Source organism: Calidris pugnax, unplaced genomic scaffold (genome assembly GCF_001431845.1).
Source record: "Calidris pugnax isolate Ruff unplaced genomic scaffold, ASM143184v1 scaffold147, whole genome shotgun sequence".
Classification (NCBI taxonomy): domain Eukaryota; kingdom Metazoa; phylum Chordata; class Aves; order Charadriiformes; family Scolopacidae; genus Calidris; species Calidris pugnax.
In genome coordinates this window covers 148768-172883 of record NW_015092359.1, presented here as the reverse complement: position 1 = coordinate 172883, position 24116 = coordinate 148768, and the positions used below count along the sequence as shown (strand labels likewise).

The following is a 24116-nucleotide window of genomic DNA, read 5'->3' as shown; positions in this document are numbered from 1 at the left end:
TCTGCTTCTCCTTAGCCTCAGGGGCATGTAAAGCGCATGCCCAGTTTTTTACTGGTGCCCCCATTTCTTGCAGCACACGTATCCCCAGAAGCCAACACAACTGAACCACAGGGACCCCCAGCTTGTCTCTAAGCCCTGAAAAAACCCCAACCCCATCTGGCTCAGCAAGGCCAGTTTATGAGAGGGTTCAGAGCATGATTACTGATCTGGGTCTCCCAAGGAGTGGCCTTACACTTCCCTCATACTCCGTAGCTGAGTATTTTTCAAGGATGCATGAAAACCAAGCTCCAAATCTCTACTCTTCTGCCTGCTAGCGCTACCCGGGCACCCACCACCCCTGTGCATGAGTATGTGAGCCAAGAGGACGTAGGAGATTTGAGATCAGCCTTTCCTAGTCCTTCTTGCTCTTTCTTTACCCTTTTTTATGGCAACTTCTCTTTAAAATTTGCCAGACTTGGGCACCTACCTCCCTTCTTTTATTGTGCATGGTCCAACTCGGGGATTCCCCAGGGCAGCCTGTTCCTTTTGTGACTTAAACCCTAACGATGAACCAGTTGCAATCCCTCCTGGTATTTCATTTTCACAGACAGAGCAGATACCTGCAATACCCAGACACAGGCTGAAGCACAAGAAATCAGAAGGAAACTGGAGGAACAGAGTGGGACAGTGAAAGCACACTGCACTAGATTGCACTTTCTTTTCAGGTAACTTGGGAGTTGTATTACATTCTTGAAATTTTTTTTTTATTATTTTTTTTTAATTTTTCCCAGGTTTTATTTTTGGACAGCCTTGAAAGCATGTAATTGATTTAGGATTTAAAAGTTCATCTTCCCTGATGCAAGCCCCTCTGCCCCAACCCTGCAGAACAGGAACCTAGGGCTTCCCAGTGAGCCAGCCTCCAGCAGGAGCAATGACTGCAGAGGCACGAGCTGCTGGCACCTCCAGCGAGAAGGGAGGAGGTACCACGGCCACTCTGCCCATGTGCTAATACCTTGCAGATGAGAATTAAAAATTTAAGTGAGAATTGATAAGGGACAATGACCAAATTCAAACGACGTCTTCTCTCCCCTCTGGAGCTCAGGGCAGAACGGTCACAAGGAACAGTTTCTTGTGAAGCCTGTAACGCTTGGCACGTCGCTACATGTACTCCTTGGGGTTTGTCTTCCCTCCGTGTGGCTTGGACAAAGTTTGGAGTCACACCGAGATGCCATCCCGTTCTCTTTGGGTTCTTCCACTCTGCAAAACACACTTCTTTTTTCCTGCAAAAAATTCAGATTGCTTTTATTTCCTTGCAACGCGAAGGATGTCCTTCAGACGATGTAGATGTTCAGAGGAGTCATCTCACTGACCTCAGTGGCAGATGGAAGTTTCTGAAGGACAAGGCCATAATTTGTCTATCTCCCCACGGCAGAAGTAACTCCCATTACTGCTAGCAAGATGTACAAAGGCACCTGAGGCAGAGGTTGGGGCTTTGCAGCAGCAGGCACAACTGCAAATGGAAAGGAGGCGTGTTATAAAGGATATTTGTACCTCTTTGACATGTACTTGCTATTTGATAACCCAGTCGCCAGCTCTAATTGCAGCAAAAATACCCAGTGGAAGACAAGAGAGGTCTAAGAATCACGTTAAAGCTCTGGGTGACCACCCTGTGCCGTGCTTGGGTTACCCAGAGATGCACTGAGATGCTGCCCGTAGGTGTGGCCCTGGTGTCCCAGCATGGCTTCAGCCCTGGCCCTTGATTTCTTCTCCTCCCCAGCTGTCCATGGGTGAAAATTTGAATACTATAACCATTTACCTGTATTTCAGTCATGTCTTGACTTGCTCCTGAAAGGAGGACTTGAGCAGCAGCCAAGGTCATACAGCCAGGCACGTGGGCTCAGTGTAAACCTGATGGCCTGTGGGGTGAATTTATAACTGTATGAAAATTAGCTGTAGCAATGAGACCATTCTTACTTTTTTTTGTGTGTTTTCCTAGCCTTTAACTCAAAAAATATTCAGTGACTAATTATTACAATGAATGTTCAGAGCTAATCTAAACAAAAATCATACTTTGCTGATTGCTGTCACGTCTGTGGATACGGCTTCTGCTCTAATTGGATTACTAAGGTGCCTTTCCAAACCAACACACATTTTTCAGTGCTATATTTAAAAAAAAAATACAATAAATGTTATGTTACATAAACTCAATTAGGGCATATTAATACTTGACTCACAGAAAATAACTAACAAAGTGTGTATTTCACATTGCACAACCAATATGCAGTTTCTTTTTGTGTGAAGACTTCCATATTTTTGAGCTCATATTCTGCTTTCGTGAACACTCACGCTAGGAAAAGAGAAGCGCTGTCACAGTTTGGGTTGGGAGGCACCTTTAAAGGTCATCCAATTATGCTGTCTGTGGAAGAGGCAGGAAGGGATGGCCAGTTCCACTGGTGTGTGACTGGTAGGATGCCTGTATTAACATATGCACAGTAAGCAGCTCATTATGCATTATAAATACCTTGTGTAGCGATGGCACCGTCTGTGGAAGAGGCAGGAAGGTGTGGCCAGTTCCACTGGTGTGTGACTGGTAGGATGCCTGTATTTATGTGCACACAGTCAGCAGCTCATTATGCATTATAAATAAGTTGTGTAGCGATGGCACCAAGGAAGGACCACTTCAGTTTACCTGGCCACCGTCCCAATCCAGCTACCAATAAAGATGCATGCCTTTTTTCTTACTCTTTTTTGTTCATTAAATGGATAACATCTACCCTTTAATTAGAATATACTTTTAAACCAGTGAAAAAAAAAAGAGCGAAGCAATTGCCCAAAATACTGCAGAGCCAAAACAAGAGGTCTAGGATCAGATCCAAACTTGCAACTCTGGGGAGGAACCTGCAAACCTGCAGCTTCTCACATCTGCTGCGGTCAGTCCTTCCTCGGGAAGGGGGAGAGGCAATCCATAGGGATGCAGTTCCCAGTACCCAGTAATCTGGCAATTTAGGGGCTACTGGAAAAGCGGCCGCAGTGATGGGCGATATTTTGAAATACAAAGAACTATACGAAATACAAAGAATTATAAGAAATACAAAGATGTTCCCATAATCCCTTTATACTTTGCAGACTGTAAGATCACTTTTCAAAGCCAGTGAGTCAATGCAAAATTAATGCTTTTATAATAATATACAGTAAACAAGGTGAAAAAAATTACTCATATTTCTGACAATGTGCAATTCAAACACCAAGTATTTTCTCGATGGTTATCATTTCCTAATTTTTGTATTAGTGAGTGAGTCAGTTTTATTCCTTGCACGTAAAATAAAGTCCAGAAAAATTTTGCTTATAGTAACATCCATGGGCTGGACAGGCAGGGCAAGAATTCAGTTCTAATTTTATTGTAAAACCTCAGTATCCAAAAGCACAACATCTGAAAAATGGTTCTGGGGGGGTTTGTGTGTGCGTGTAGAGACATTGTTTATTTAGAAAAATAAAAAATGCCATCCCTTCACATACACAGACACATTTTTAGCTCACTAGAGCGCTACCTTGTTATATACTCTGCAAAAATATTAATTCCAAATTTCAAGCGAACTTAAAGGCCTTCAGCGATAAAACATCTGCTCTAAGGTTTTCCTGTTTAATTTCTGTTTCTTTTTAAAGGGGGACAGCTTGGTAGGTATCTTTAATGGAGTTGGCGTTATTATCTCCTATTACAAACACCAAGAATTTTACTTCTGCAGTTAATTCCCCTGATTTTGGTATTTGTGCACTTCTGTATTTCAGTAAATGGGAATTACAAAAGGAATGACCAGTTCTCTGCTGGTTTCGGGTGGGTATCACGTCCCCATGTGCACTGATTGGGAACAGTAAACTATTAACAGCACCAGCAAATTAACCAGCAAATGTTCCCAGACACACCAAAATTAGACACTTTTCTGAAATGTCTTGTTTAAAACATTGTTTTGTAAAATCTAAATTATTATGAGTTTAAGTTACTTGGAATTAGCAGTCTGAATACTTTTCCTACCAACAGAAACCCTTGACATGAACTCAGTGAAAGAAGCTAAAGATACAGTTTTATGTAACAGGTCCTTTCTATTTTATTTGCCCATTTTATCTCATTTGTTTAAACTTTTCATAAAAAGGTCAGAGGGATGTAAATCCCATTTGGAAAATGCCCTACCCTGTACATTCACGCCAATGAATAAAGCTTCTAGAGGGGTGGAAACTAAGACTACTAGATTGTGTGTAAACACAATTATATGTATAAATCTTCAAATCTTGAGTATCTTTACCTCTGTGGCAATTGGAAACGAAGGGCATGGTAATGTGGTTCTAATTCAGTCAAGGAAACATAACTAATAAGAGTTCCACTTGCTGCTGGCGGCTTTTATCAAGAAGATAAAGCATCAAGGATAATTTACTGACTCTTGATGGACAGAGGTGTTATTTCGTAGGGTGGTTCAGTGGCTGGGAGCTTACACCGGGGTGGTTAAAGCAGCTTGGGGGAAAAAAAAGAAGAAAAAAAAAAAAGAAAAGATGGATATTACCTTGCTGTAGCTGGTGCTAGACAGTTTCTGGCCACCTTTGAACCCTGGTTCGTTCCCAAAACTGGAGGGTTTGGGACCCAGGTGCAGTTGTTGACTCACTGCACGTTCAGTCTCTGCACCAGTGAAGCAGTGATGCTGGGATTCCACTTCCCTCCTAAAACAGATAGAGAGGTTCGTTTAGGCATTCGTTATGATGACAGCATATACAAGTATTACCCGATGAATCGCTTTCCAAGCCTGGCTGTAATTTGCTAAGAGATCTTTATCAGTAAAGAAGCAGGAAAATTGTTGTGCTGTCCTAGGAGTACAGCGAAGCAGCAGCAGGAGGGGTGCTCTGAACAGAAAGCCAGGTGCTAAAATACACATTTGGGCCCCAAAGCTCAGGCACGTGACCCAAAAATTACCGTAGCCTTCATTTCTGATGCTCAGCACACCTGCATCTCGAGGGATAGCTCAGTTTCTGACAGCACCGGGGTAGCCAAGGCTTGTATTTACTTCATCTGCATGAAAGCAGAACGCATTTGAGGACATGCCTTGGTGTGAATAGGACTCGGGCACGGAGTTGCCTCCATCCCCACATTTAAGCACCCCCGTGGTCCAGAGACCGTGCGTACTGGCCCAGTCTCAGCAGAAAATGGCTTTGCCTCGGGGTGGCCGTGGGATTTTGGAGAAGAGCTGAATGTCACGGCCACCTGCAGCTGCCTCCTCCAGCCAAACCTCCCCCGGCGTGGGCTCCATCCCCCCGCCAGCCCCTGCTCTGCAGCCAGCAAAATGTACTGCCAGCAACGCGGCGCCAACCCGCAGCGGCGCGCTCCTATCCCTGCCTTCGGAACGGGCTCAAAACACCAGAAAAATATATAGAGAGCATTTTTCTATTTTAATAACCCAAAAGGGTGTTGCCCATTATTCACAGCCTACACACAAGATGTCATGATTTCCCATTTCCCTGCGCCAATCACTCAATCCGTTTGACAGCCGACCTTCAAGTGCTCATGGCTTTTCAAAAAATAAAAAAAAAAGGGGAAAAAAAGAAAAAAAAAACCAACCAACCCAGTATCAGCATCTGAGAAAAGTAAAATAATCCTAAATGAGACAGTAATGAGCTCACGTGCCAAAGCTGTGAGCAGAGCTGCCTCTGTGGATAGCAGCCAGATGTGGGAGATGTTTGGGTTCAGGAGAGCATCGCTGGGGTGGTTGGGGTGCTGGACCTTACCTTGTGACCAGCTGCAGCACCAAAAAGGGCGCTTTTAAGAACAAATTTCTGCAGCTGTTTCTCCATTAGGGAAACATCTCATCACCTTTGGTGAAATCGGGACGGCAGCAAGTCCTGGGTGAAGTGAGGGGTGGCCCACCAGCCTGGCCTTACTCCAGGCCCTGCTCCGTTTTTCCTGTGGGATAAAGGGAACAAAGTTGCTCCTTCAGCAGCTCCTCAGCAGCTCAACGTACTCCCTGAGAGCTGAACGATACAGAAATCATCTAAATAAGCCAAAAGAGCCGGTAGGTTCTAGGAAGCAAATGCTGCTCTTGCCTGAATCTGGAGTGACTTAGTTGAATTGCAGGTAGTAAACAGGCAAATTAAATAATGACTTTTAAATGAAGAAGTCGAAAGGAGCTGCCTGTATTTTTCCAGCACAATTTTGGTTGCGCTTACCGAGTCAAGAAGGGAAATGAAGAAGCCGAAGTTCCTGTAAATCATTGATTAGAAAACACAGATTTTTATCTATCTATTTTATCTATCAGATGATGCTTGCTAACAAAACATTAACTGGAAAAAAAATATTAAAGTTTGAGATCTATTTAAACAAATGGCTTTTTTAAAAATGGTTTAATTCTGGGTTGACAGGAACTTTGCCTCCAACACACACCATAATTGTGAGCGCTTTTAATGCATCGGTCCCGTTTTTGATGTCAGCTCAGGATTTTTCCACTCTAAGATCTTTGAATGAAGAGGACTAAAAGCCATACACAAAGCCAATTCTATACAGAGTGCATTTTTACTGGTATGTTATATACAGTTTGGGATTAAAAATGGAAATTTTGGGCTTGGCACCCCTTCATTCACAGAAGCAGGGCTGTGGACCTCGGAGACGGAGAGGGCTGACGCGCCGAGGCAGAGGCGTTGGGGGAGGATGTGTAGAGCTGGTAATTAATGAGACCATGGAAGAAGATGGTGTTTGGGGAACACTCCTGTGTGTTTTTAATGCTGTGATTACCCGACCGAGTATGAATTCTGTACATCTGGGAGGATGTCAAATTCCAGGTGACGCTTGGATTGTTGCGATTAAGCTATTACAAAGACTTTTGAAATAAACAGGAAAAAAAACCAACAATGTTGCCTGGGATGTGTATGCAAGGACTTTTCTTTTCTGAGCACGGGGGAGCAGGAGGGCAGGCAGAAGCACCTCCCAGCCAAGAGATCCTCTCTGGAACGTGTGGCTCGGGGACCACAGAGCCCTAAGGTGAGACCCCACAGCCCCCCCAGGTGCTGACTGAGCTGTGTGTGGTTGGGGACAGCACCAGCAGGACACGCTTCTGATGTGAACGATGGTTATCTATGAAAGGTTGCAGCTGCCCCATCCTCTGCTCAACAGCAAAACAGAGAGCAGATGGAAACTGTTTGCTTGGTAAACAGTTATAAGGAACTCTCTCTGTATCCCCTCTCCCCAGCTTTCATTCAAATCAATAGGATCCACCTGTCTGAGGTATTAAGATAAATCCTGAAAATTTCAGTATTGACTAGAAAGGTACTTAAAAAAAAAAAAAAAATCAATCCTGCTGCAAACAGGGAAATGTCACGGGGCTGAACGTGGAGGCTGCTCATCTCCCCAGGTAACACAGACCCAGAGCACAAACCTTCCTGGTTTATAGACCCAGCCAAAACCCTGGATTGCTGTCCTCATCTCCTCAGCTGATTAAAACAAGCCCCAGCCAGAGCCGGTGCTGGGCACACGCTCCCCGGGTGGCTGCTGCAGTGTCCCAGCTGCTGTGACAGCCTCCCCTTGCCAAAACGCACACAAACTGTTCTCCCAGCAGAAAGGGTAAGGGCTAATGAGCTGCAACCACCCAAAGACATAGAATGATAGAAGCATCCAGGTTGGAAGGGATCTTTAAGGGGGAGGGAAGCTGTTGGCTGTTTAGCCCTGACTCCACTGATGCTACACGTCCTCAAAGGTGACACTGGGGCTACCAGTTCCCCTGGGATTTATTTGGGGTCTTACTGGGGTCTAATGACATCTTACCTTTTCCAGTGGTTTCAGCCCCCGAGCTGCAAACCTCGTTGATGATGCCGTTGCGTTTCCTTGGGTCTGAGTTTCTTCTCCTTCCACCTCCAGTGGGCAGCTGATCACACACCGAGAAACACGCCGTCACCTCCCTCACACGTCTGTATCCTATCCAGAAAGCACATTTTGTGCAACCATTACATTTCTATAGGAAGATTACATAAAGGTTGAAATCTGGCTCACCCTAGTCATGTAACCAGTTATTTTGGTAGAAATGAGGCTATTTGAATGAGTGAGCCAAAAAAAAGGGTTCACCTGAAATACCCTTGAAATGTGCTATAAAAGTCATCAAAGCCCTCACCACAATCCCTCTTTGTCTCTTCGCTTTTATCCACTTTAATGGGTCTTCTTCTTACCTCATTTGTTCTTCTGCCTGATTCCAAGTCTCCCGTTTCCTTCCCACTGCTTTATTCTGCCAAACTCCTTCAAAAGCGGTGTGTGAACTTGTGACCTGCTGAAAATCGGTGACAAAACCTCCTCAGCTGAGCTGATCACTGCACCGCCTCTAAAAATAAATGACACCCTCAGGTTTGCTCTAAACCTCCCTCTTCCCCTCCGCTCCCCGAGCCATTCCTTCAAAGGACAAAACGCCATCGCTGGGGGTAATTAAAACCAGTTCATATCCTGTTAGTATTACAGGTTTAAAAATCTGAGTGCCAGGGAAACAAGGCTCTTACAGTTTCCGTAGGAAACGAACTCCCACAAGAAACATATAACTTAATTTTGCTGTCAGATGTTCCCACAGACTCCTTTTGAGAGTCAGCCGGAGCCGTACGTATGTGCCTGGAATCAGTTTAAAGCTTTATATTTAGATCGTCACCCTCCAGTCATTCAAAACACTTCATGTGGGAAGTTTTCAATGCTGTGATGAAACCCTTTATTTTGGAATTTATTGACATTTGAGGGTCTATGATCACAGCTATACCGCTGCACTGACTTGGAGGCTGCTGGTCCTTCTGCAACCCACCAGATCCCACACAGACAGAAGGTCCCTGGTGCTCAGACCCCTTTCCAGAAGAACCATTGCTGAACATGCAACAGAGACCCGACAGCACAGAGGTCAAGTGCCATCAAAATTGGGAAGAGCTGGCCACAAGTCTCACCTCCCCAGAGCTACAAACTGCTTTCCCTCGTAGCGTTGTTCTGTGTTAATGGCAAGCCAAGCGAGCAGAACCTGAGGCAACTCACTTGTGTGCCCTGGGAGAGACCTGCTTGCAGGGAAATCTTATTTCCTGTGCAATCTTCCACATGAAAACTTCTGATTGCCTCTAGTACAACACAGCACGTTGACACCCGAGAGCGATGGCTTCCTGAGCAATTTATCCCTGGAGCGATGGCAAATGATTGGGGATGCTCTTTCTCCTTGGGGACGTTTGCAGAGATAGGAGAGGCAGCCCCCCTCTCCCACCCCGATAGCTGCAGGTGGACCTATGGGGTGAAGTTTTGTGTCCATATGTCCATCACCACTGAGATGTCAATCAGTTGGCAAAACACCACATGTACGGCCCGTCCAAGGAAATTATTCTGACCTCTTTATGCTCCCAGTAAACTCGAGAAAGGAAGAACAGAATAGCCAGTGGAGGGGAGATAATGGATCTGCAACTGATGTGCTTGGGTTTGCTTTGGTAAGACCAGCCATCCAACTGCACCTCTTTGCCTTCACTGTGGTTTGATCTCGTGCCACGGATTGCACTGAGGGCAGGCAGGTGCACTAGAGGCACTGGGATGCTGCCAGAGCACTAAAACCCTGCCAGTCCCTCCAGCACATGGGTTCTGTGCTGCTCCTTGCATCTTCTCTCTGCTACTGGAGATAAACCCTCCATCCTTACTGAGCTGTGGACCAGTGGCCACCCTGGCCCCTTCCTGGGAAACCTGCATGGAACAAATGACTCCAACTCTCTGCTCTTTCCGTAGGAAATACACGGGAATGTGATAGCAATCCTCCTTCAAATGAGGGATTTCCACTAACCTGTGGCATCCAGGAAAGGAAAACTGTTTGGCCTAACACGTGACAGCAGCTTAATGACATGACAAAATAAGGGATAAAATTAATGGAGGGACCAAACCCAGGAGGGCTCCTCTGGGGTGACGTGAAGGGGTCACTTTGCTCCACTTTAGGTTCTCCCTATCTCACTCCCACCCTGGTCAGGCAGGGCCTGAAGTCTTCTCCTGCACCCCCAGGCAGAAACACCTCTCTGCCAGGAGCTGCAACAGCCCATGTCTGGGTACAGCACCTGGACTGGCAACGCAAAACCAAACCAATCCACCTGAATTATACAGGGAGAGAAACACTCACTCCTGAAATCTCTGCAAATCGGGTAAAACCCATCAGCAATTCTAAAGGAACAAGCCAATATTGGCCGAGATTGTTCATACCCATATAATGATGCTCAATCTTTGCTCGCGGCTCTTCATGACTGAAAGTAAAATCTTCGTTTGTACCAAAATTTATTTTTATCTTTCATCTTCTAAAACGCAGGTATAAGTAAGCAACCTCTCATGAGCATCAGCTGTGCTATTACAGAAGAAATGAAATATTCCTATGTAGATCTAATAGATAGCGGTAAATGTTAGCATATTCTTGAGATCCGTGAGATCGTTTAAGCAGAAATTACCTTATATTAAAAATGGATTATAGGCAGTTACCGGCTGTATCCACAGCCCTTTAGAGGAAAAAATGAACCACCAAGAATAATTTTTTAGCGACTGCTTCCATCTGAAGTGCAATCACGTTTTTTCTGGCTCCTATCAATAGCGAGGAGCCCGCGGATGAATTAGACACTCTGTCTTTGCTCCCTTCTGTCACTGGTAATTCTACCACCACCAGCCCTAGGCTTATCCTCAAGCCTCTGAACGAGAAGCTTTGGACATTCTCATTTCATATACGTCACTCAATGATCTTGAGGGTCTATTCCAAGCTAAACGATTCTACATGCAGAAACTCAGACACAGGAGAGTCAAGGACTTGTCCATCGTAACACGGGAGACCTGCATAGGAATTATCAGCAGATCCTTGGGCCCCAGACCAACGGTCGTAGGCAGCACGCTTGTCTAGGTGGCTTCTTCTGAAGATGATGAGAGCCCCAGCCCTACAAATCTCGAGCACCTTGGCTCCAACAGAAATGGACAGCATTTGTCATTTTCCAAATTTTTCACCCAACTGGCTCCCCTGTGCACACAAAGCCGGTAAAAGCAGACGTCAGGCCACAGCACTGAAAACTTCAGAGCGTTATTAAAGGCAAAGGAAAGAGCAGAAAGCAGATGTTGCCGTGTATAAAGCTGACGGGAACACATCCCCCCATCTCGCAGGTATCAGAATTGGGAAGCAGGAGTCAGAAAGCAGCTCAGCTCAGTGGGATTTTAACAAAACATCCGTTTATCAAAGTAGTCTAAAAAAAGCGTAGCTCTAGGTTTTGAAACTGCTGGTGAAAAGACAGCTGCATCTCTCAGCAATTTTAAAAGCTATCCTAAGAATTGCTTTATTTTTTTGCTTTGTACCTAAGCATTGAAAAGCCGATGAGGTAACTTTTTAGAAGTTTTTTTTACAGTATTACCTCCCAACCTGAATGCATTTTGATCCACACTGCTTTGCTGTAAAAATATTAATTCAAAAGTGCACATGAAAACAACTGGGAGGGATTGTTCACTCTTTTTTTTTTTTGGCTGGTTTCACCCACAAAAGGGCAGAGACGACAGAGAAATCTGAGGCCATGAACAGACGCTGCTGGAAGTCCCTAGAAATATCACAACCACTTTTCATGCTAGAGCACGTCATGGTATTTTTCTAAAGCAAGTGGAAAAATCACCAGTACAAAACTGTGCCTTATATCAGGGTGCTTGCTTTTTGGCTGAGATGCTGCAGATGGGTGCAGTCAGAGAATACTGTTGGAGGGAGCTCATAAACACTCTGTGCATCTCCACAGCAGAAAACAGAGCTTAACAGAGGCCAAGGGCTAACACAGCTGTGGGGTAACACACAACACACAGGGGTAGGATGACCAAAGCACCCCTGGGTGCCATACACACATCACTGCAGCTCCTGATATTGAGACCCCCTGCCTTAAGCCAAATGTGGGGAGACCCAGGTGCCCTTTGGGGGATTTGGGCTGAATCTGGGGGCCCTCTGGGATCCCTCTGGGCAGCCCCTTCTCCCAGGGCTGCTCCTGCACAGACCCAGAAGAGAGGGACAGGAGGGGGGTCTTGGTGCATCAGCTGAGGTGTTTTAGCCATCTCTCCCCTTCCTGCCCCTCACTTTGATCAGACCTGCAAGCCACCCAACCCTGAGCAGAGGAACAGATATCACCATGATCATAGACTCATAGACTGGTTCGGGTTGGAAGAAACCTTAAAGATCATCTTGTTCCAACCCTCCTGACACCGGCAGGGACACCTCCCACCAGACCAGGTTGCTCAAAGCCCCATCCAGCCTGGCCTTGAACACCTCCAGGGATGGGGCAGCCACAGCTTTCTTGGGCAACCTGTTCCTGTGCCTGGCCACCATCACAGAAGCTCAGGGCTCCCTTGCAAGCTGACTCCTGAGCTCCTGCACCACCTGCAGTGCCACAGGGCCCTCTATGTGGCTCTTGGGGCTGAGGAACACAAGAGCTTTGCAGACCAGCTGCAGCACTACTTACCTCCATCACAGCTTCTCTGGGCAACCTGTTCCTGTGCCTCGCCACCATCACAGAAGCTCAGGTCTCCCTTGCAAGCTAGCTCCTGAGCTCCTGCACCACCTGCAGTGCTCTGGGGCCCTCCGCGTGGCTCTCAGGGCTGAGGAACTCAAGAGCTTTGTAGACCAGCTGCAGCACCACTTAGCTCCATCATCAGCCCCAGGGCAGCATCTAAAGCACCACCAGCATCCATCCCATTTGTGAGCAGAAGATGTTTTGGCACTGGTGCCCAAATAAGTGCTCCTGGATGCCCTTCAAGCAAATAAATATGTAACAACTCCAGCAGAGAAGACTCAGGAGCCATTTTTAAAGACAATAATTTGATTAAAGGGTTTTTTAAAGAAATTGTCTTTGCTCGACTAAAGGGGAGGAGGGCTGGTGCGTTGGCAGGACCTTGGTGTTCAGGGTGACACTGCTGCTCACAGCAGCTCTTTGGCTGTCACCCCTTTGGCTCTGCAGCAGAGACCATCTCCCCATCTCCCACTGTTGAAAACCTGATGCCATGACATGGAGGGTCTCCACGATCTGCCAGGAGGGAAAAAGCCTCCAAAAAGCAAATCCTCCCAAGCCACTGCTGGTACCCACAGATGCCCAGGGCCGAGGAGAAGGTTTCACAGTGCCGGACCCGATTTTGATATGCCTGAGGCAGCACCAGTAGCACTCAACATAGTCAGGAGAAGATGCATCATTCAGGATTCTCACTGATCTTTGCTCTAAAATCTTTTAAAACTCCAGAAACTGCAGCTGGGACTTACAAGCATCAGCCCTGTACCCTCCAGTATCTTTCCTGTACCACATTAATGTTTAACATGCCATGCTGGCAGCTCAGGGAGCCTGGGCGCTACCAGGCAGCATCATCCCTCAGAGAGCTTGTCCACCCCTGCTTCTGTGCTTTCTCACAGAATCATAGAATGGTTAGAGTTGGGAGGGACCTTAAAGATCATCCAGTTCCAACCCCCCTGCCATGGGCAGGGACACCTCCCACCAGACCAGGTTGCTCCAAGCCCCATCCAGCCTGGCCTTGGACACCTCCAGGGATGGGGCAGCCACAGCTTCTCTGGGAAACCTGTTCCAGTGTCTCACCACTCTGACAGGAAAGAATTTCTTCCTAAAATCTAATCTAAATCTCCCCTCTTTCAGTTTAAAGCTGTTATCCCTCATCCTATCACTCCACTCCCTGATCAAGAGTCCCTCCCCATCTCTCCTGTAGCCCCTTTAGGGACTGGAAGGGGCTATAAGGTCTCCCTGGAGCCTTGTCTTCTCCAGACTGAACACCCCCAACTCTCTCAGCCTTACTGTGAGCAGGAAATCTGTTGTGGATGTTATTAAAGTGCCTGCAAGGTAGATGCTGCGAACAGACAGAGGAGAGGCTGGGAGTGTGCAATATTGCATCTTTTGAGCCGTGCAGTGTTGAACTGATCCCAGCGAGGCTTTCTCTGCTGCAGTTGAACAGCACAGTCTGCAGGGCTGCCCCAGGGAGAGTGAAGTGACAGTTCCCCAATATGGATTTTCTTCCCCTGCTGCTCAACAAATTTAGTCATTCAAATCCTAATATATTATTGATGAGCACTTCTGTCTGGAGAACACATAGAGTTGCAAGCAATTCAAAGTACAGTTTAGAACAAGTGGTGCTCTCCCCAGAGAGGGGCTGAGTGAGGGGGCGAGGGTGGCACCCAAAGGGTGTTCTTTAAAGGCGCTGTCACCTACAGCAGGGACTGGTCCTGCTTCAGGGACCTTCAGCAGGACCTTTCAGGACCATCCACAGCATTTTAACATCAGAGACACCTGTTCAAATTCATATACTTTTCTACTACCTTAAATAAAGACCAACATAGCTTTTCCAGCAAGCGTTTTTGGCCGCCCAGTCCATTTTAAAATGGGAACTGCTGACTTTTGGGGGTTACACTGAAGCTGAGACTTGTTACTTCTGTTAGGCTGGTTTCTGGCCGGCCTCTCTCCAAAACTGCTACAAGAGGAGATGGGTTTACCCCAGCCAAGCTCATGCTCTGCCATAGCAGCTCGTCCTTATTTGTCACAGCTTGTCCCCTCCCATGAACATTTTTAACATGGCCCGACAGGAGGGCACAGAACACTGGGGGAAAAAAGGGTTATTTTCAGAAAGCTGTCCCTAGAAACATGGATTTAATAAATTTTTATCTATACATTAATTTCTAGATATATTAATTTTTCCAGTTGTTTCCTAGCTCTTGGTCAAGAGTGTCAACATAAGCTAAATATGAGGAGGCATTTATACTAAGCTTACATAAACACCCAACATACCACCATAGTTATATTACTATTACATCTTAACAGGTGATTATAACCGATTCTAACAGGCCACACAAGTCTCCTAAAACCCCAAAGCTCTCCCGCTGGCTTTCCCTTCTAACCCGCCCACTGAGGGAATGCGAAGGTGCCTGGGGAGCAGGCAAACCTCTGTGCATCCACACAGGCTTCAAGTCGCTCATTCCAAACGTTATCTCAAGCCTAAAATTTCCCTGATGGCATTTCTACAAAGGTAGATTTTTCAGGACACACCACACGAGCTGATTGTACCAAGCCTTCTGCCACCTGAGTCCCGAAGCCATTCTGCCTGCGCACTTTCAGAAGCATCAATCTTTGCAGCTGCTTTCCTCGTTAGCTGGAATTTGCTAGTGTAGGCATTTTTTTAAGAGCAGAAATTGGGCTATTTCCAGCCTTTTATTTTGTTGTTTGCTCTTGTTAGAGCAGCACATGAAGGGTACCCAAAAATCACAGCCTGTCCTCTCCCACCTCCCCATGTAGGATTCACCACCCCCCTCAGTCGGGGCATGTTCTTCTCCTCACCTTCATCACCAGACTCTGTTCCCAGCCAGCATCTACACTCTCACCACACAGGAGAAGGGTAGATAACGAGAGACAGGTAATGAGAGACAGGTAACGATGAGATGACTCCCACCTCCCCATGTAGGATTCACCACCCCCCTCAGTCGGGGCATGTTCTTCTCCTCACCTTCATCACCAGACTCTGTTCCCAGCCAGCATCTACACTCTCACCACACAGGAGAAGGGTAGATAACGAGAGACAGGTAACGATGAGATGGAGAAGACAAGTGACAGCCACAAAGTCAGAGAGAAACAGGGAGATAAGAGCGCAGTGGATGTACAGAGGTCTGGTACACAGCAGCGATCCCAGTGCCTAATTAAAGACTGGTATCTAATTGAGAAGCTCTCAGTAGCGGTCTCTGCACCAACCACCCACTGGTCCCCTGCAGCAAAAGCCCTGGGCAGGGATGCTGTGGCCCCACACCTCAGCCTTCAGGTTTAGGACCCCAACTCAGCCTCAAGGGCCTCAAGGCTTGTGTTTTCAAGACACAGGGAATTCAGAATTAAAACATCACCTGGGTGCGCGGTGACCTCGCTCTGCTCTGTGCAAATCAATGCAAGCTTTGTCACTAACTCCCATCACAGCAAAGCTGAGCAGACCATGGTGAGCGAAGTGAAGATGCTGTAGTTCCCCGTTCGTACCATCGCAGTTTAAGCACGTGCTCCTCTCGGACGAGCTCATCCTCTCCTCCCTGATTCTCTATCCAATTCCACAGCACTAAAAAAAAAAGAGGAATATAGGTTGTCCATTTGCACATGTACTGGATACAGTGGAAAGCAGCACACTATGTTTGGGGATACACCTAACTGTAGGAAAAGAGCATGCCTTCCTTCAGCAACCAAAGGTACCAAGAAACATCTCAAAGCTTGGCAAGGCACGTGGTCCCTACAGCCATGGGAAGGTTTCCCAAACCCTCCCTGACTGATGGTTACGGAGCTCTCTGTCAAATGCATTCCTGTTCCCTATAGACCAGGTGTGTGACAATCCGTTTTCCAGACTAAATTTCCCTACTTTAAGATAAAGATCATACTTACGCAGACCTCATCGTGGGAGATCACTGTCTTTTAGTAGAGGTGGGGGATAACAAAACGCAGACGGAGCCAACCCAACTGACCAGCTGAAGCCCTGGAGCCCAGCAAACAATTTTTACACCTCTTTTAAAAAAGACTGGCAGCCATCTCCTGTGCTAACAAGCGTGGTTCACTCTGCAGCTGAAGCCACAAGCCCCTGATTTCTATTTATACCATCCCAGCAGCACGAGCCCCAGCTGCTTGCTGTCGGCCACCCTGAAGTCACGCAGGTGTGAACAGCTCTGCTAGAGCCCATCTCCCCTCTGCAGAGGACAAAAGCTATTTTTAGTGCTATTTCTCTATTCTTGCAGTGCTTTAGGACCTGATCAGCAGCTGAGTGGTTTGAAACAGGGATCGCCGTTATCCTTGTTTTGGTAGCAGGGAGGTGGGTGCTCAGAGGTAAGAAAATATACCTTTCTGAGAGCATCCAGGGCTGGTGAGGAGGGGGGTGAGGAGGTGCCTGCCCCGGTGGCACTGAGCCTGGTGACCTGAGCTGGACTGGCAGCTAAAACCTCACTTTCCTCTGGGCAGCTCATCTGCAGCATAGCAGCCCTGTGCCAGCAGAGAAAGCCAAGCTGGAAAGAATGTGAAACTGGTCAGCAGAAAACATGACCAGCATGGGCAAACCCCTTGGTTTAGTGAGCTTTGCTGCAATAGGGGCTCCTGGGCACAGAGAAAACCATGCCCACCACCCCACACCAGCAATGCAGCTCTTCACAGGCGGGAGGAAACAAATCACAGAACCATAGAATGGTTTGGGTTGGAAGGGATCTTCAAGATCATCCAGTTCCAGCCCCCCTGCCATGGGCAGGGACACCTCCCACCAGACCAGGTTGCTCAAAGCCCCATCCAGCCTGGTCTAGAACCCCTCCAGGGATGGGGCAGCCACAGCTTCTCTGACACCAGGAAGGGCAATGCATTATCCATACATTTGTGAGAGCTGCTGCTCTGTTGTTCCCTTCTGGCTTACAACTCTGAAGCAGTGGAATTCGTTACATTCCAAATAGGAGGTCAATATGTAATTTAATTAAGATAGATGGTTTCAGGTTCTCCCTGCTGGTGTTGCCTCATCGGGAGCTGCTGAGAGACCTGCTCTCCATGCACATCTGCTTGTGAGTGCCATACCAGGAGGTCCCTCCTGCTCCCTGACCCATTTGGTCATATTGCCACATTTATAGTAAACTAGAATGAGGGTTTTGTTAAGAAGCCAAAAGGCCTATGGCTGTGTATGCTTCATATGTTCATTTAATTACTGCTTTCCTCCTTTTTTCTTCTCAATTAACCAAGAAGGCCTTGTCTAATGGACTGAGTGAGAATGAGGCAAGAGCAAACAGCAGTTCCCATTAAGGGTTCTCCAAACCGCAGCAGGAGCTGAGAGCAACTCCTGTGTGCTCACAGCAGTTTGACGTTGCGGGATAATGACTTTGAAGGCTGAAATTAATTTACTTACACACACACACCCCCCTCCCCGCTCCGAGCACCCCACTTTGTTTGCACACACAGAACAGGCTAAGGCTTCAGAGCTGCCCTGATGTGGACACATTGTGCTCTCCCATACCTACAAGTCCTCCCGGTCACACCTGAACCAAAAGACGTCCCCAAATCTCAGTTGGGCTGAAGATGAGCTCTGTGCCAAGGCAACATCGGGCTGACTCCACACTACACACTGCCTTTGAGCTCTGAATTTGATGAATAAAAGCAAGAGAGCCTACCATTTCCTAAAGCAGCCACTGTGCCAGTTGCTCCTGATTCCCCTCGGTTTCCTGGGTGGGTGGGTTTGCTCCACTCCTTGTGATGTGATGGTGCTCACAGTGGCTGCCACAGCTCACCCTCCCGGCCAGCAGGCCAGCTGTGTCACACACTAGTGGCCAAAATCCTCCCTGGAGGGAGACTGGCCAGGTGCCGTGCTCGCAGCTCCAGGCTTCGTACCAGGCACCCCTCACCTGCCACCTTGTCCTCCTGGAAGGGCCAAAGAGCAAGTTTTTAGGCATTATTTGCAAATGTCAGATTACTACTGCATTGGTTGCTGTACGCCCCCAAAAACCCTCTTGTTCACATAAAACACCTTCAAGCAGCCTGATGCCTTACCTGATTTCCTTTGACAGGGGAAACAGGATGAGAAAGATCCTAAGAAGTGCATCCCTCAGGATGCATGGGAGATGCAGTCAAGTCCTGAATGATTTTATTTTCTTACTTGTGCACAGTAAAAACAAGCACCTAGCCACTAAGTGAAGCTGGTTCTCGCTCCATGGCTAGAATCCCTTAAAAATCAGTACAACTAAACTTTGCAAAACTAGCGGATAAGACATTCCTCAGCTTCCAAAGTTTTCCTGTAAGAAAATTACACTTTTATCTACAGTCAAACTACACTTGAGAGAGAGGGATTAAACCACTGAAAACCACTAAGAGCACAATAGCATTAGCATGGATCCACGGGCCAAATCAACAGCCAGTCTAATCTCAGGGAAAAAACCAAACAGATTTACTTGATACAGCTCCTCTGATTGGTAGCGGATGAGCACAGCTCTCAAAAGAGCAATTACAGAGAGCTCATCCTGTGTCCCTCTACAGCAGAAAGCTAAACAGCACTGTGGTTTTCTCATAACCAGGGTTGCACTATAATATACTGTGCCTGAAATTCATCCCCTGCAGCACAAAAAGAGGGGCTTCTGCCAGATTTCTCTTTTGAAAAATGATTTCATTATCACAGAATCATAGAATGGTTTGGGTTGGAAGGGACCTTAAAGATCGAGTTCCAACCCCCCTGCCCTGGGCAGGGACACCTCCCACCAGACCAGGTTGCTCCAAGCCCCATCCAGCCTGGCCTTGAACCCCTCCAGGGATGGGGCAGCCACAGCTTCTCTGGGCAACCTGTTCCAGTGTCTCACCCCCCTCACAGGAAATAATTTCTTCCTAAGATCTCATCTAAATCTCACTTCTTTCAGGTTAAAACTGTTCCCCGTCATCCTATTGCTCTACTCCCAGATAAAGAGTCTCTCCTGTAGTCCCCTTTACGTATTGGAAGGCTGCAATAAGGAGCACTTCCTTCCCAGTGAAAAGAAAAAAAAAAGCTATTAAAATGCTACTAAAGGTGACAATGTTACATCAGACGAACAGGAATGGGACTCAGATCTGCTAGAGCCAGTTCAGCTCTGCTCTAGCTGCTGTTTGCTGCACCAGGGTAGGCAGGTCCAGACTGGGGTCTCATGAGAGCTGCAGAGCACAGACCACCTCGTCCTGGGGAAGCCATGCTTCACCCTCAGAAGACCAAATATCTTGAGCAAGCTGCCCAGCCATGCAAGTGTTTCATACTGTGGCAGGAAACCTCAAACAGGCGGTTGGGACTTGCATGAAAACGGCACCTTCAGCAGGTCCATGCACAGCTCGGGGTGGTTAGGAAGCTGGTTTGGTTTTTAAACCCAGGAGGCTGCTTGAGTTTCACTGGGGACACGCATCCACAGAAAGAAGGAGCATCTCACACAGCTCATGTGCACCTCCTTGTGTTCCCAGATCTAGATAGATCACCAGCCTTTTGCACTTTAATACACACCCTTTTATACAAGCACAAAGTAGCCAGGCCTTTTTTTTTTTTCTTTCAATGTAACTGATCGCTATTAATGTGCAAGTGAATTGTTACACTGCGTCCCAGTGTCCTTCATTTGAATGATAAATGCCACAGCAGAATGAAGATATGAGAGATGACCTGCTGCAAGCAAAAAGAGAGCATGAGCTTGAAAAACCTATTACTGCCCAAGGCGAAAAGAGAAGCTAATCAGTGGGTACAGAAACCGAAACTCCTACGCTGCCTTCCCAGGTCACAGCAAAAAAACCACTCAGGCTGTACAGCCTTTGTACATCTGCACTAAAAGCAGCAGTAGAATCATCTTGCTGGTGATTTGGGGGTTGAACATGGATAGAAAGCTTGATTCTTATTTTACCTTCTTCATTAGCACATTAAAGCGTAAGGAAACTACTTGTCATTACATTGGGACCCTGAAAACCAAGGGAGGGACATTTAAGTCAGCAACAACCTACTGCAGAAAGACATGAGGGAGAGTTACTGAAAATATCCAGAGAAAATATCCAAGAACAGTACTTCTGGAGGGCATTTCCAATGATCAATTAAAATCATAGAATGGGTTGGGTTGGAAGGGACATTAAAGATCATCCAGTTCCAACCCCCCTGCCCTGGGCAGGGACACCTCCCACCAGACCAGGTTGCTCCAAGCCCCATCCAGCCTGGCCTTGAACCCCTCCAGGGATGGGGCAGCCACAGCTTCTCTGGGCAACCTGTTCCAGTGTCTCACCACCCTCACATCTGTAAGGCTTGCACTATGGTGACACACCTTGTCATTCCTTGCAACACTTGGGACCACGCTGTGATGACAGCTATGCTTCTGATCCTTTGGAGAGTGCTTGTTGTTGAAACTGCAGGCCCTGGGGAGGAGGTCCAGCAGATGGTCAGGTCTGCTGGATTCGCTCTAGCTGCTGATGGCAGCAGGCTGGCTGCGCTTGCATAGGAACAGCAGGTCCCCAGGCAGCTCTAGGGTCCCAGGATGGGGTCAGGAGGGTGCAGAGAGGTTTCCAAGCTTGGGCTGTCTGCTGTCAGAGGCATCACACAAGGGAAGCCATCAGGAATGCTGAAAAGACCAACGATCTCTGGTCTAAAATACACAGTGGTGGATATTTTCCTGAAGTTTTATACCATTTCTATGGAAAAATAGAAAGATGCAGGACAGGAGAAGAAAAGATATTATTTCAAAATCTCAATAGGAAAAAAAAATCCACGTGTCTTGGGGTGTAAGCCATCAACTTCAGGCAGGCACAGGCACTCTTTAGGAGTGATGCCCAGGTTCCTGCTTCCCCCAGCTGCAGGGCTGGAGATGGGACCCACCACTTCCAATGGGTGGGAGATGGGACCAGACTGCCAGCATGACCTGCTACAGCCCTCCCTGCTCAGGCTAAAGGTCTGCTGTTTGCCATGGCACAGTGGGGCTTACTACCAGAGCCCACAGCAACCCACATAGGAATATTTTGTCTCCTTTTTTTGGGGAGGGAGGGGGGGAAGAGCAAAATAAAGCCACCTCCTGTGTGAGCACATTGCCCTGACAAGCAATGACTTTGCAGCGTGCAGCAGGACCAGGTGGATCAGCAGGGGAAATGTTCTCACGAGCACAGGCGATTTACTCTCAGCTTTTCCCTCAGCTCACGTTGTTTAGCACAGCTGTTTTCATCTTTCCAGCCGTCCCTACAAGGAGAGAATGATTACATCCTTACAGAAACTGCCACAAGCATCCAGCAGCTCAACCCAGGTGCCAAAAGCACCTTTTCCCACGACAGTGGAAAAGCAAATGCGTTTTCTCACCTCTAGAAAAGTGCTACTCGCTCCAGCTGCTGGAGCAAACACCATCTGGGATCTGCTTTATGGTATTGTTTCCAGGTGGCAGGGTACACCGTGTCAGGAGGGTTACGTCCCCAGCTGCCACTGAGAGCCATTAGGAATTGCCTCTTCCTTCTTCAACAGCAGAGGTTGCCCCCTCTCAACTTGACTGGCAAAGCAGCACATGCAGGGATTATCTACCCCCATGTCCCACCCCATGCAAAGGATAAAACACATTGCTGATAGCTAAGACACGTATGTAGAATGTATGCAAGGTGCTCCCTTGTGTGTCAGAGCAGTGCAGACACCTGGCAGGAGCAGGAAAATGAAAGGCAACAGGCTGGGAAAGGTGGCTACAAGGCTGGGAGAGGAACAAGAACATTCAAGGTACGACTGCAAACCAGGCCTTTTAGCAAAAAGGCAGCATCAAGAGCCAAATTCTACCTGCGAGGGTCACAGAGATGGCAGCACCTCTCCCACTGTCTTTTAAGGCTTCAGGCTCCCATGGCCACTTCTTGTCCTGGTTCTCAGGTCAGCTAGAGGCAAAGTGTCCAACACAGGACCTCACACTACTTCAGATGCAAAGGGGCAAGTGCCATCCCTTGTTTTTTTAAATAAACCCGTCAGAATAGTAAGCCTAACTGTCATATGGTTTTGCAGCCATAAAAATCCCCCAGCCTGGGTACTGGTCATATATTTGAAACTCCTTACATGCCATGAAAACCAGTTTAAGCTGTCCTCCTAATCTCGCACCAGATCAGATCAAAACCGCTGAGGCAATCCTAGGCCTCAGCTGAGCTGCAAAGGCCCTGCAAAGGCCTCTCCCCCAGCAGGGAAACGAGCTCTCGCACAGGCTTCCCCAAATCTGGAAAAATCAGACCACCAGTCACTTGCAGAGGGGTTATTGGCCCAGAACAGCTACACGGACTAAGAACTAGTGCAAACCCATGATGTCCAACAAAGCCCAGGCCAGTAACGGGCCTGCTTCTCACGAGCAGGTATCTGAAGGCCTCTCAGAGGCTTGAAACTCCCCTCAGGCCAGCTTCAGCGTATCTCAGTCACGTTCCACCCATTTCCCATTCCAAAACCACCACAGTTCCAGTGCAGTAAAGTGATACAGAGCCACTCAGTGACTCCATCGTTATTTTTAGAGATAAATTTGCAGAGCTGCAAGTAGGAATGCGAGCCCCAGAGCTGGCAGGCTGCTTCCCCTGGATGCGTGAGCTTGATTCCCTAGTCCTCCAACCCTACCCTGGAGCTGGCTGACCTCCAAGCACCTCACCTGCCCAGAGGTAAACCCAGCATTTTCTCATCATCCTGCACACAAAGAGGTTGCTTGAACTCCTGATCGCCAAGAAATGGGCCGTAAAGTGATCCAAGGAAAAGAATTCCTTCCATGTTTGATCACGTCTGCTCTTTTCTTATACCCCACCTAACGCAGTTTTCCTCACAAAGAGCCTTCTAGATGAACAGTGACTAAAAAGGCCACAATAAGCACTCAGTGCCAAGCTTCCTCAAGCAAACAAGCAGAAACTTGCACCTTTATTCAAGGCTGACAGGAAGTGGCCTCGCCGCTCCTCAATGGCTGCATTATTTTCTTCAGAAGCTTTGATAATCCCTGCATCCTTGGCACAGCTTGGTAATAACCAGAACAAGTTCTGGAATTGCTCCTGTCCCATAGGTACATTTCTGGACAAAAAGACTAAATTGGGACTAGGCAAAAATAGCCACCCTCCTGCTCACATGAAATCACGCTACCTGTAACCCAGTTTGCAGGCAGCACCGACATATGGAGACTAAAACTCTGCCTGATCCTCTCCTGCCTATATCTGGCAGCAGCAGAACGCTCAGAGGGGTGGGAAGTGCAGTGGAGAAAACAGTTGAAAAGATGAGTCTTAAAATTCCATTAATTTGCACCTTTCTTCCTTGTGAGTGGTTGAAGGGCATGTGAAAAACTGAATCCTTTTTGTTGATGATGCAGAACTCCTTTTTTTTCAGGCATAGAGAAGGTGCTGCCCGGAGCTGGTCCAGTCAGGGGACCCCATTACTCCTGAGTGATACACACCAGTGCTGCTTTCACCCTCAGGGAGAGGCAAATCCGGCTACACAGGAACAGCTCGATCAGCCTCCAGGAAGGCTCCTGGAAGACTTTATGGCCCCTTTCAGTCCCTAAAGGGGCTACAGGAGAGATGGGGAGGGTCTCTTGATCAGGGAGGGGAGTGATAGGATGAGGAGTAATGGTTTTAAACTGAAAGAGGGAAGATTTAGATGAGATATTAGGAAGAAATTCTTTCCTGTGAGGGTGGTGAGGCACTGG

General features: G+C 47.4%; 1 protein-coding gene and 1 long non-coding RNA gene across 4 annotated transcripts in view; one reads left to right on the top strand and one right to left on the bottom strand.

Annotated features, from left to right (window-relative positions):
• Positions 1 to 24116, top strand: part of KCNK12 (potassium channel, two pore domain subfamily K, member 12) — a 58822-nt gene that overhangs the window by 23844 nt on the left and 10862 nt on the right. The window contains exon 3 of one of the 2 annotated variants that reach the window (XR_001414147.1): positions 587 to 704. Coding sequence is in view for 1 of the 2 variants with exons in the window: in XM_014962432.1 (XP_014817918.1) it covers positions 587 to 623 (37 nt within the window). In the remaining variant the exon portion in view is untranslated. Of the gene's footprint in view, positions 1 to 586; positions 839 to 24116 lie in introns of those variants that run through there. The other variant, XM_014962432.1, reaches the window with a different exon arrangement.
• LOC106900393 lies at positions 1350 to 18707 on the bottom strand. Of its 2 annotated transcripts, XR_001414148.1 has the most exons (7): positions 18132 to 18707; positions 15864 to 16066; positions 8170 to 8264; positions 7772 to 7921; positions 4533 to 4686; positions 1796 to 1895; positions 1350 to 1489 (listed from the first exon to the last, which is right to left on the bottom strand). It is a non-coding gene; the product is annotated as an uncharacterized LOC106900393 (long non-coding RNA). The 2 variants fall into 2 exon arrangements; XR_001414149.1 differs by lacking the exons at positions 7772 to 7921; positions 8170 to 8264; positions 15864 to 16066; positions 18132 to 18707 and adding an exon at positions 5746 to 5874.